At 45.9% G+C, this 13,456-nt stretch overlaps 1 protein-coding gene across 15 annotated transcripts; it reads right to left on the bottom strand.

Moving 5' to 3' along the window:
• Positions 1–236: 236 nt before the first annotated feature.
• On the bottom strand, positions 237–13,002 carry LOC109772821 (uncharacterized). 15 transcript variants are annotated; one of them, XM_073496962.1, is made up of 7 exons: positions 12,311–12,939; positions 11,966–12,231; positions 11,348–11,579; positions 10,673–10,743; positions 10,286–10,574; positions 9,987–10,210; positions 9,361–9,885 (listed from the first exon to the last, which is right to left on the bottom strand). In XM_073496962.1, the coding sequence occupies exons 3-7, from the start codon at positions 11,382–11,384 to the stop codon at positions 9,580–9,582; spliced, it is 927 nt and encodes a 308-aa protein (XP_073353063.1). In that variant the 5' UTR covers positions 11,385–11,579; positions 11,966–12,231; positions 12,311–12,939; the 3' UTR covers positions 9,361–9,579. The 15 variants fall into 15 exon arrangements, 9 of the variants coding, with proteins under 9 accessions (XP_073353068.1, XP_073353070.1, XP_073353063.1 ...); XM_073496965.1 differs by having other exon boundaries at positions 10,673–10,730; XM_073496961.1 differs by having other exon boundaries at positions 12,302–12,928.
• Between the last annotated feature and the right edge of the window lie 454 nt (positions 13,003–13,456).

Raw genomic sequence — 13,456 nt, 5'->3', positions numbered from 1 at the left:
ATGCCGTTATACAAATTTTGGTACAATACCAATTATGAGGTTTATATCATTATGTCCATAACAGTGTATCAAATGAAGGTGGATTAGGTTCAAGTGGAGGCAATATGTGGTGCATGTCAAAAGTATACTACTAATCCAAATTTGATCTAGTTTGGACTAGTAGTACTTTCGATGTGCACCACATGTTGCCTCCACTTGAATCTAATCCACCAGCACAATCTATTTAATCATCATCATTGTCATTACCACCAACAGTATTTATTTAATCACCATAGTCATAGTGTAGCACATCATCATCTTCAAACTCATTCTAGCTAGCTAATCACCACCAACAGTATTTATTTAATCATCATAGTCATTACCACCAACACTAGCTATTTAATCATCATACTCATAGTGTAGCACATCATCATCTTCAAACTCATTTCAAGCTAGCTAATCACCACCAACAGTATTTATTTAATCATCATAGTCATTACCACCAACACTAGCTATTTAATCATCATACTCATAGTGTAGCACATCATCATCTTCAAACTCATTTCTAGCTAGCTAATCACTCCTGCTGCTCTCTCTCAGGTAAAATAACATAAAACATGTGTAGCTCTCCTCCTTCATCAAGTTGGAGCATGCAGATGAACCTGACTCCTAATCGTGGGCTGCGCTTCTCATTGCTGCCCCCTAGTACTTCTCTGCGCTCCTCCGTCACAAATTTGGTCCAGTCTTTCACTATTAAGACTTCCTCGCTCTTAGAAATCCTGAATGCACTAAAGTGCATTGTAGGATATCTTGGCCGTAAGCTAACAATACTCATGGTACCATTAGTCTCGATCCCATGAGGCACAACATTCATCGGGAGTCCCTGTTGAAGAACATCGTATAGTAACATACTTAGCAATGAAGTTTAGCTTAAAAAATAATGTATGCAAAAGATGCACTGAGGACAAATAGTAAAAATGTTACCATCTTTCCTAAATAGATGTGATCGTAGTTCATTACGAACACTATTGGTCGCACGTTTTCAGTACTAACATTTCTAAATGCAGGAAGAAAATTTGTGTTGACAGTATCAAGATCCTCAAGCCATGAAACATAATGACTTAGCTCCTCGCAGTTTAGTTCAGCCCCGGGATAGTAGTAGGTCGTGTCTATCAAGCGTTGGACATGTTTGCTTGAACCGAAATAAGCTAACAATAGAAATTAGTTGCCAACTATTTTTGAATAAACAATATCAAAGACATAAATATGGTTGAGAAACTCACATAATGGTATAACTGGAGGCGTCTGAACATCGACCCAGATGTCGGTATTACCTTCAATATCATCTTCCGGACGGATATCAAAGGTGATAACCATATCAGGCTCAAATGCATAAGTCTTGCATACTGCTCGCCAAGTTTTGCATCCAAAATAGGTGTAGTCGTCTGCGTTGTACAATTTTGCATGGGAAATATAACCATGCTCGGTCTTCAAGTAAACTTTCTTTACCTCCATAGTACAAATGAAACCTATCTTATCCAAGACAAAAACTCTTGCATGGCAGAGGATACGCTAGTAGAGTAGTAAAAAAAATTAAATTATAAGTTGAAGCAAATGAAGCAGATGTCATGCTTAATTACGAAAAAAGACTTCTCGTTGTGACTTACTGTATCCACTTCGAAGTTCACGTCCAACTTGATGCTGAAGCGCCTATCATCAGCCCTGCTGGGCAGCAAATCTTTCAAGACGAGGAGGGAGGGATGTAAAGTAGTAAGAAATGGGCTTCCCCAGAAAATTGGCTATAGGTTTTAAGAAATGGGTTGTAAATTTTTAAACCAAAGCCAACCGGCAATTACATTAAAATATTAATTTTTCTGCATTTCTCTACTCGCTACTCTTATAAAAACCAAAGCCAACTGGCAATTACATTAAAAGATCGTCTTTTCTCCCACAAGATAAACTACTCATACAAATGCATCTTCATGTTCCGTGCAACGCACGGGCATCTTGCTAGTTAAGATTTTAAATTTCATTCTTTTTTGCGGAGAATTGTTTTTTGAATTTATCTTGATATAATTTTTGAAAAATTATTTTAGCGTGACTCAAAATTTCATGATTAAAAGAGTTCGGACCCCACCGAAATATGAAAAATTTCGTTGAAGTTTTTAGCAGTGCCCGGAATATATGGTTTATAATGCTAATAAAAAGAATATGGGCTTCAAATATCCTTAAGAATTAGCAAATGGATTGTAAATTATTGAAAATAATGGCTAATGGGCTGTAAGTTGTTTTCCACAGATTTGGAGGCCGACTTCTGGGCCTACTAGGTTGACGATGTCCTAATTTTTTTTTGACGCGTACGCAAGGCTTTGTCAACTTAGTCAACACAGAGCAGTGACTGTTGGATGTCCATCCAACGGCCGTCATGCTTCTTCAATCTCTGATCTTCCTGCTCCAGCCGCCCAAAGCAGCGCCGGCGCGACTGCCTGCTCCCTCCCCCCGTGGCTGGCTGTGCTGCCGCCAGGCCATCCCTCTACACACCCGCACATCCTGTTATTTTCCGGCGATGTCAGCCTCACCCCGCAGCCGACCAGTCAGCGCTCGTACACCCCTCAGCGTGGGCATCCGCTGCGGTGGCTTCAACGGCTCCGGATCGTTCTCGTCCTGGGCCTCACCCTCGTCCACCGCGTTTGTGCTCTCGGCGCGGCGAGGTCAACATGGTCAACAAACAACAGCCATTGGAAGAGGCTGACAGTAGGGGTCCACACAAGGAAATGCCTCCTTATTACGCGCAAAATAATGATTCCTCCACCTGACAGCTGGGACCCACCAGAAGGGCCTCTGTATTTCTTGAAAAAAACGTTCCCCCCGCTGTTAGCTCGGACCCACCAGCTATATCTTCGCACACAAGGAAGTGCCTCCTTATTACGCACAAAAAAATGAATACTCCCCCTGCTAGCTGGGACCCACCATTTGTGGGAGGCTGACTTGTGGGCCTACTAAGATGACGGGGACGGAGGGCTTTGTCAACTTAGTCAATATGAACGATTTTAGCTCCAGTGACCGTATGCGATGTCCATCCAACGGCCATAGTGCTTCTTCAACCTCTGGTCTTCTCGCTCCAGCCGCCCAAAGTTGCGCCGGTCGTGCCGCCTGCTCCTGCCTCCCGTGGCCGGCTGTGCCGCCGTGGAGGCCTCACCGCCCCCTACTACTCCCACCGCTGGCCAGGCCATCCCTCCACTCACCCAGAACCCCTGTTATTCTGCGGCGACGGCAGCCTCACACTGAAGCCGAACCAGTGAACCCTCGTACTCCTCTCCATGTGGGCATCCACTGTCGCGTCTTCCCCGGCTCTGTGTCGTCCCCTTCCTAGGCCTCACCGTCGTCCACCGCCCTGGTGCTCTCGACGCGGCGTGGTCCACGTGGTCAAGGAACGACTTCCATCGAAAGAGTACTGTACGTGGAGAGGCTGACAGCTGGGTCCACGGCCGCAGCAAGGAAGTGCCTCCTTATTACGTGGAAAATAATGATTCCTCCACCTGACAGCGGGGACCCACCGGACGAGCCACCATATTTTATGAAAAAAACGTTTCCCCCCTGACTGCTGGGACCCACCAGCTACATCTTCGCACGCAAGGAAGTGCATCCATATTACGGGCAAAAAAAATGATTCGCCCCCCTGACTGCTGGGACCCACCAGCTACATCTTCGCATGCAAGGAAGTGCCGGACAGCGGGACCCATCCGGTCGAAGCGTACGTAGCGTTGTCATTCTGGTCGCGAACGTGTACATACATACTGGTCGATGTAGAGGCGCGCACGTGTGGTAGTAGATGCGCGCATGTAGCATGTACACGTACGTACAGCGGTGCAAGAAAGTAAATACGGCCACGTACGTACATACGAGCGGGGTCTCGAATGCCTACTCGCGCATACGTACGGCCAGGGCTCGTGTACATGGCTGGGTCGGAACGGAGAAACTGCGTCGTCGTCCGGCTGGGGCGAAACGGAATGCGTCGTCGTGTTCATCGGGAGCCAACCGGCTTGGACGGAACAGCCGATGGAAACGAGGCCTGGCGTACCACAGAACGGAGGAAACGATCTTGTGTTCGACCGGCCACGATGGAAACAGGATCCTGTTCATCGGGAGGGGTCTGGCGTACCGCAACTCAGAGGAAACGGACCTCCTACAATGGAAACGGGGTCCTATTGATCAGGAGGGGTGTGGCGTACCGCAAAACGGAGGAAACAGACTTGTGTTGGAGCTCCAGCCTCCACGGGCTACTGTTCATCCACCGTCGACCTCCTCCAGCCTCCACCTACGACTGTTCATCCACGGGCTCCTGTTCATCCAGCCTCCACTGCGCGCTCCTCCACCGGTTACTGTTCAACCAGCCCTCTCCATGGGGTCCTGTTCAACCACCCCTCCACGGGCTACTATTCAACCAGCCCTCCACCGGCTACTGTTCAACCAACCCTCCACCGGCTATTGTTCAACCTTCCCTCCACGGGGTCCTGTTCATCCAGCCCTCCATGGGGTCCTATTCATCCACGCCCAACCGGCTCGATCGATCGGGGTCCTGTTCATCCAGCGGCAACACGGGGTCCTGTTCATCCAGCCCCCCACCGGGAACTGTTCATCCAAAGCCCCCAACAACACTCACTGTTCATCAAGGGAAGGAGGCAGCAGTGTTCGATCGGCTTCAGTTAGCAGCAGTAGCAAACGAAGGAATCGCACGATAGGGTTCAGTTAACAACCATCTATCGATCGCTCGGGCTCAGTAACGCGTAGCCTGCAGTGCAATCGCTCGGGTTCAGTAGGCGAACGCCTAGCTCGGGTTCAGTTAGAGCCCAATCCTGCAGTGCAATCCCTCGCACTCACGCGCGTACGTGTACGAGAGAAACGTGACTCGCTCGTCCCCCGACCACCCACCGTACCGGGAACTCCCCGATATTTTCCTCGCACTCGCTTCTACCACGGTTTTTTCCGTCATGGACGGCCCAAAGAATGTCATGCATCTGCGTCTCCGGCCCGCCCAGGACGAAAAGCCCATTTTCCGTCGTATTTTTATCATAAAAGTAGGAGCCCACCACATCTATGATGATACCGGGTTTTCTCACAATTATCGTCAGAGAAGTGTCATAAGTATGACAGGAAAAAAATTCGTTGGGCCCAAAATGTCACGGATGTGTCTTTTTTTGTAGTGCATGAGTTGTCATTTGATAACGGGGTCACATCGTTAGGAGAATGATGTGAAGGACAAGACCCATCCATTAGCTTAGCAATATGATCGTTTAGTTTTATTGTTATTGCTTTCTTCATGTCAAATACATATTCCTTCGACTATGAGATTATGCAACTCCCGGATACGGGAGGAATACCTTGTATGCTATCAAACGTCACAACGTAACTGGGTGATTATAAAGATGCTCTAGAGGTATCTCCTAAGGTGTTTGTTGAGTTGGCATAGATCGAGATTAGGATTTGTCACTCCGAGTATCGGAGAGGTATCTCTGGGCCCTCTCAGTAATACACATCATAAGCTTGCAAGCAAATGACTAAGGAGTTGGTCATGAGGTGATGTATTATGGAACGAGTAAAGAGACTTGCCGGTAACGAGATTGAACTAGGTATGAAGATACCGACGATCGAATCTTGGGCAAGTAACATACCGATGGACAAAGGGAATTATGTATGTTGTCATAACGGTTCGACCGATAAAGATCTTCGTAGAATATGTAGGAGCCAATATGGGCATCCAGGTTCCGCTATTGGTTATTGACCAGAGAGGTGTCTCAATCATGTCTACATAGTTCTCGAACCGATAGGGCCCACACGCTTAACATTCGATGACGATATTGTATTATATGAGTTATGTGATTTGGTGACCGAATGTTGTTCAGAGTCCCGAATGAGATCACGGACATGACGAGGAGTCTCTAAATGGTCAAGAGGTAAAGATTCATATATAGGACGATTGTATTTGGACACTGGAAGTGTTCCGGAGTGTATCGGGTATTTATCGGAGTACTAGAGGGGTTACCGGAACCCCCGGGGGAATATATGGGCCATGAGAGGGGAGCACACCAGCCCATAAGGGGTGGAGCCCCCCCCCCTATGGCAGGTGGACGAATAGGAGAAGGGACGAGGGGGTTCAACACCCCTTCCTTCTCTTCTTCCCCCTTCCTTTCTTCTCCGATGGAAAAAGGAAAGGGGGGCGCCACTTGGGGAAACCCCAAGTAGGATTTGGATCCTACTTGGGGCGCCCCCTGGCCGCCTCTCCTCCCCTCCCACCTATATATATATATGTGGGGGGGGAGTGGGGCGCCTAGAAGACACAACGGCGCCTAGAAGACACAACATCAATTGTTAGCCGTGTGTGGCGCCCCCCTCCACAGTTTACACCCCGGTCATATTTCCGCGGTGCTTAGGCGAAGCCCGGCGAGGATCACTTCACCATCACCGTCACCATGCCGTCGTGCTGACGGAACTCATCTACTACCTCGACACCTTGTTGGATCAAGAAGGCGAGGGACGTCACCGAGCTGAACATGTGCAGAACTCGGAGGTGCCATACGTTCAGTGCTTGATCGGTCGGAGCTAGAAGAAGTTCGACTACATTAACCGCGTTGTCAAACGCTTCCGCTTTTGGTCTACGAGGTTACGTAGACACACTCTCCCCCTCGTTGCTATGCATCTCCATGGATAGATCATTGCGTGTGCATAGAAATTCTTTTGTTTTCCATGCAACGTTTCCCAACAAGTTTTGGACAAATGTGGAAGTGAGAAAGTGGTTGAGGGTTTTTGGAGCAACGTTTCCCAGCGCTACTGTTATGTATATTTCAAGCGCTACTACTAGGGTTTTCCCTAGTAGTGAATATCACTAAGCACTTTGAGCAAGAGACCATTAAGCAACACCTCATCCCCTTTTAATAGTACTAGTTGACCCGTTGCGCCAAATGGCGCAGAGACCTGCTGAAGACATGCTGTTGATGAAAATAGTTTCATGCTGCAAGAACCTTCAACTAAATCATGCTATTTTTTAAACATGTTTATTATGTTGTTAAATAATAGTTTGGGAAAAGGGAAACTTTGCATAATATGAATATGTTCAGTTTGAAAATATGGCCACTATGATGAGAGAGTAAAGTTGGCATGGTTGTAATTTTTTAGCAAGTTTGAAAACATGGTTATCATGATGAGAAACCTGGTCGTGCATCTTTTTCCTGCAAAAAAAGAGGGGAAAAGATAAGAAACCTAAGAAAAAAATATGTCTTTGTTGTGCATATACGAGATATAGGGATCAGGAGGTATTAGGATAGCCCATATGTTATTTAGCCCAGCCCATGTAGAGCGATGCCTGTGGCCCGTGAGGAGCTGAACATGAAGCGGCAGGGGCGAATCCAGCGTAGACTGTCTATCCCCTTCCTTTTGTTTCCTCAGCCGCCGACCGGTGCGATTTCTTACCTCTTTTGATTTCGGATTTGTCTGCATGCATGGATTTACTTTCCATTTATCTCGATCTTGCATATCCCCTCTTTTTTGTGGCGATTCTCACCCCTTTTGTCTCGTTTTCTAGGCATTATAGATCTTGTGATGCGATCCTTTCTATTTAGGGATGCACTCATATGGAAGTAAATTATTGCAGTTATTCCAATGGTTATTTATAAGCTGACATTGTTTTGATTGAGAATCGATGGTGTCGTAGGTCAGTGCGATGGTTGAGCATGAGGGGTTCTCGAACTGACCCTGTGGATATCAGTTCTGATGGAAGCATCTACTCTAAACAGAAGAATAATAATAAATTGAGGCTAACCTATGTGGCTAAGGTAAACAAAAAAGGAGAAGAACACACCATGATTCTTAAAGTACCTATCCTAGGATGCATTTGACCGCGGTACCATCCTAAAAGTCCTTCCTGATGCTTCTTAGCTTCTTTCCTTAGCTAATCGCCCTGTTTTTGAGTTTTCGCTAATTTTAACAAGGTCCCTCTTACCCCCTTCACATAATAGGTAAGAAGGTAAGAGTTAATCAGGGACCATGTTAAAACTGCTCTTTAGTTTTTGTGACACCTTCTCAACCCGATAAGGGTTCCATTGATAAGCTAATCTATGGGTTCGATACCCATAAATGTCAAGAGAAAAAGATCATGTGATGCATCTCAACTGATTGATTGTTTCATCTCTGCTAAGTCTTGAGAAGGTTGTGGAGCTCTAAATTTCTCTCGAATAGGCGCAACAGAAAAGAATAAACCATACCATACACAAGTTGACCGGCGCAAAGCTCGTTATAAAACAGAAACTTCAAAGGCCATATCAGGTAATATGCTGATAGGATTTAGAAAACAATGGCTGGGAAAACAAAAATATTTCGTAGTACAGAACAAGCCAACAAAAACATTTCAACACTAAAGTAAAACTGCAGCAAGCACAATGGTTACACTACACTGTTTAGATACCTAATTGCTAATTTAGGTTATGCGGCTGATGGAACCAAACAATATATAAAGAATCTATTTTCAAGTACTCACTCTGTAAACGGTCCAGTCCTATGTGGACATTACACATCAGTCAGAGTTCCATGGAGACGGTCTCCTTTCCTATACCTAACCTATGTATATATGCCTCCATGGAGATGGACGAAGACGACACGACCCACATCACGACAACACAGTTCTAGTTTCCTTGGTCCATCCCCTTGCTTCTCTTCAGGTCTCTACCTTGGTGTTGTCATGCTACTCCTGCATTCCAATCTAACATTTAGCTAATATAAACTCACTGCTCTCTGTACAACAGAGCAATAATACACTACTAGGGAAAACCCTAGTAGTAACGCGGGTTTAAAGCCCACTAGTAGCACGGGCAGCCGCGCTACCAATAAGGCGTTATAGCTATTACTTAGCAGTAGCGCGTGCGACAAGCGCTACTGCTAAGACACATAGCGGCAGTGCTTGTTCTGTCCCGCGCTGCTGCTAATCTAGCTAGTTGTAGCGTGTTTTGTATCCATCGCTACTAGTACTTTTTTTTCATTTTTAGTGTATTTATATGCCGTTATACAAATTTTGGTACAATACCAATTATGAGGTTTATATCATTATGTCCATAACAGTGTATCAAATGAAGGTGGATTAGGTTCAAGTGGAGGCAATATGTGGTGCATGTCAAAAGTATACTACTAATCCAAATTTGATCTAGTTTGGACTAGTAGTACTTTCGATGTGCACCACATGTTGCCTCCACTTGAATCTAATCCACCAGCACAATCTATTTAATCATCATCATTGTCATTACCACCAACAGTATTTATTTAATCACCATAGTCATAGTGTAGCACATCATCATCTTCAAACTCATTCTAGCTAGCTAATCACCACCAACAGTATTTATTTAATCATCATAGTCATTACCACCAACACTAGCTATTTAATCATCATACTCATAGTGTAGCACATCATCATCTTCAAACTCATTTCAAGCTAGCTAATCACCACCAACAGTATTTATTTAATCATCATAGTCATTACCACCAACACTAGCTATTTAATCATCATACTCATAGTGTAGCACATCATCATCTTCAAACTCATTTCTAGCTAGCTAATCACTCCTGCTGCTCTCTCTCAGGTAAAATAACATAAAACATGTGTAGCTCTCCTCCTTCATCAAGTTGGAGCATGCAGATGAACCTGACTCCTAATCGTGGGCTGCGCTTCTCATTGCTGCCCCCTAGTACTTCTCTGCGCTCCTCCATCACAAATTTGGTCCAGTCTTTCACTATTAAGACTTCCTCGCTCTTAGAAATCCTGAATGCACTAAAGTGCATTGTAGGATATCTTGGCCGTAAGCTAACAATACTCATGGTACCATTAGTCTCGATCCCATGAGGCACAACATTCATCGGGAGTCCCTGTTGAAGAACATCATATAGTAACATACTTAGCAATGAAGTTTAGCTTAAAAAATAATGTATGCAAAAGATGCACTGAGGACAAATAGTAAAAATGTTACCATCTTTCTTAAATAGATGTGATCGTAGTTCATTATGAACACTATTGGTCGCACGTTTTCAGTACTAACATTTCTAAATGCAGGAAGAAAATTTGTGTTGACAGTATCAAGATCCTCAAGCCATGAAACATAATGACTTAGCTCCTCGCAGTTTAGTTCAGCCCCGGGATAGTAGTAGGTCGTGTCTATCAAGCGTTGGACATGTTTGCTTGAACCGAAATAAGCTGACAATAGAAATTAGTTGCCAACTATTTTTGAATAAACAATATCAAAGACATAAATATGGTTGAGAAACTCACATAATGGTATAACTGGAGGCGTCTGAACATCGACCCAGATGTCGTTATTACCTTCAATATCATCTTCCGGACGGATATCAATGGTGATAACCATATCAGGCTCAAATGCATAAGTCTTGCATACTGCTCGCCAAGTTTTGCATCCAAAATAGGTGTAGTCGTCTGCGTTGTATAATTTTGCATGGAAAATATAACCATGCTCGGTCTTCAAGTAAACTTTCTTTACCTCCATAGTACAAATGAAACCTATCTTATCCAAGACAAAAACTCTTGCATGGCAGAGGATACGCTAGTAGAGTAGTAAAAAAAAAAATTAAATTATAAGTTGAAGCAAATGAAGCAGATGTCATGCTTAATTACGAAAAAAGACTTCTCGTTGTGACTTACTGTATCCAGTTCGAAGTTCACGTCCAACTTGATGCTGAAGCGCCTATCATCAGCCCTGCTGGGCAGCAAATCTTTCAAGACGAGGAGGGAGGGATGTAAAGTAGTAAGAAATGGGCTTCCCCAGAAAATTGGCTATAGGTTTTAAGAAATGGGTTGTAAATTTTTAAACCAAAGCCAACCGGCAATTACATTAAAATATTAATTTTTCTGCATTTCTCTACTCGCTACTCTTATAAAAACCAAAGCCAACTGGCAATTACATTAAAAGATCGTCTTTTCTCCCACAAGATAAACTACTCATACAAATGCATCTTCATGTTCCGTGCAACGCACGGGCATCTTGCTAGTTAAGATTTTAAATTTCAGGATGCATACATATCATGATGAAATTCCTCATATACAGATGGGTTGAAAATCTATAACAGAAGAAATGTACGCATACATATCAGGATGAAATTCCTCATATAGATCATTATAACTAAGGCAACAAATAATATTTCAGGCTACATCCGTGTATGCTTTAATCATAGTATTTTTCACTGCAAATAATATTTGCTCTTTGTCAAAACATACGGGAATGTAAGGAAAAAGTCATACACAAGGGGAAGAGAAATACGTCATGTAACATTATTCAAGCCAAATAAACATTAGTAGAATCCTACAGGAGAGACTCACCATAAAATTGGTTCCATTCTTTGAATAACCACTTCATGCAAAATCCCTAACAATATATTCAGACCAATCCATCAACCAAAAAATTGTAGTGTTCTTCACCACTGAACTCTGATTCAAGAACTGAAGGGTATGTCAATTGCATATACTGTCTTGCATGTTTTCATCTGTATTATCCCCTCCAAATGATAATTTTCTCCTTGCCAAAAGACATGAGAATGCAAGCAAAAAGGTCCTGCAGAAATAAGGAGAGAGAAATGCATCCTGTTACAGCCTTTACATGTGAAGCAAAATAAGCATTTTATAGTAGGCATATATGGTAAACTACAATCTTCAGATAACCACATTGGGCAATCCTTTACAATCAATTCAACCGACTAATCGGTTAATTCGACACCAGACAGTAAAGATAAACACAAGTTACTAAAAACTTTTGAACCACAGATACCTTGTACTTAATCCATATAATGAGACCCACGAGGTAATGCAGAATAAAAATAGTAGCTCTATATCTTAACCAAACCATAGTGCAAATATTTTCCACAAATATCAAAGTGAGCAGGATAAGAACAACATGATAAAAACAGCAGCTCTGCATCTTAATCGGCAGTTCATCCCTACCTCGACTCCCTGTCCGCCGCCACCTCCTCCTGGATCTCATCGCCGGTAGCACACCGCAGTCGGCCAGCCAGCAATCAACACCAAACGCACGTTGGCGCCTAACAACGATCTCCATGCCTTCGTCCCGCCCGTCTTCCCCAGTACTTTTTTTGCTTGTGTTCCCCAATCCTTCTTGATCATCCTCCTTGTTGCCAGAACCACCAGCAGCTCCTTGATCCTGCTGCTATGGTCCACGCTCGATCTACTCCTCGTGGTGCACTGACGCCCTTATCCACGAGACAAAGGGGAAAATAAGAGAGAGGGCAGAGATAGAGTGGGGAGGAGATAGAGGCAAACCTGAACCACCTCGACTTCCCTGCTCTTGATGCTCCGTCCAGCGAGCCTTCTTCCATGGCCGACCCCGCCAGCATTCGCTCCTGCACGACCTCCTTGCTCCTGTTGTTCCGGCTGACGAGCCTCCCTCCACGCAAATCCCGCCCGCATTTGCCGCTACACCAACCCTCGCTGCTTTCCCTCGCAGGCCCGGACCTTCTTCCCAGCCCCGACCCAGGCGTCGCCAGGGGGCCAAGCGACGGGTGCGGCGGCTATGGGAGGGGGAGGGGGGAGGAGGAGGGAGGAGGGAGGAGTGGATGGCTGCATCGGGGGCTAGGGTTGGTGCGTCTGTGCCCAATCGGCTGGAAGGAGGAACACGGGGCGTGCAAGGAGAGGGTCTGATCTGGATCGACGGAGACGTGGAAGAGGACCGGAGGAGGCAAGCAGAGGAGAAGGCCGGCGGTGGGATCGACGACGACATGGTAGAGGAAAGGAGGAGGCGAGTGGAGAGACAAGGCCGGTGGCTGCGGGCTAGGAGAGGATCGTGGGGAACTGGGGATCGAGGGAGGGGTGCGGCGGCTCGTGGGGATCGAGGGGAAGGAGAAAGAGGGCTAGGGTTCGTTTGGCGGCTGGGGTGGGAGTGGGGTGATACACAGGTGATTGGGTGCGGGCGCGCGAAGCTGATTGGGCAAAACCAGTTGCACCTCAAAACTGGTAACCCAGCCAACCAGCGTGCGGCGCGAGCCCACGAGTCATTGGACAATGAAAACGACTGCCAGGTGAAAACTGAGTTTAACTGTTGCGAAGATCAATGGTCCAGACGAACGAAAAAAGCAGATCTGGCGGCCAACGAAGGACCAATCGGGGAGGGAGTGGACCAGCAGCTGTGGTGCCAAGGAAGGAGGAAGCACGAAGCAGGGGTGGAGGCAAAGGCAACGCCTCTCATGGCGCAGAGGAGGTGAGGACACGGTGGCGCGACGAGTCGACCAGCCAACCGCCGCGGGGAGGAGGATCGTGTGCGAGGCGTCACCCTTCTCCTTTCCCCCTACTTCTTGTCGTCCTCGCCAGCCACCTCCTTCGCCCTGTCGTCCGCATCCTCCCCCTCCACCCCTCCGCGAAGACCCCGCTGCCCTGCTCTCGCATGACGGCGACCTATGCCCAATCTGGAACCATGTCTGC

The sequence above is a fragment of the Aegilops tauschii genome, chromosome 4 (assembly GCF_002575655.3).
Source record: "Aegilops tauschii subsp. strangulata cultivar AL8/78 chromosome 4, Aet v6.0, whole genome shotgun sequence".
NCBI classification, from domain to species: domain Eukaryota; kingdom Viridiplantae; phylum Streptophyta; class Magnoliopsida; order Poales; family Poaceae; genus Aegilops; species Aegilops tauschii.
This window is presented reverse-complemented; position numbering and strand designations above follow the sequence as displayed.

Coding starts and splice junctions, on each gene's coding strand:
- LOC109772821 (XM_073496962.1), bottom strand. CDS start 11,384: ATGAAGTGGTTATTCAAAGAATGGAACCAATTTTATG. Junction 10,744..11,347: donor AGAATGGAACCAATTTTATG/GTGAGTCTCTCC, acceptor TCGTCTTGAAAG/ATTTGCTGCCCAGCAGGGCT. Junction 10,575..10,672: donor TGAACTTCGAACTGGATACA/GTAAGTCACAAC, acceptor CTACTCTACTAG/CGTATCCTCTGCCATGCAAG.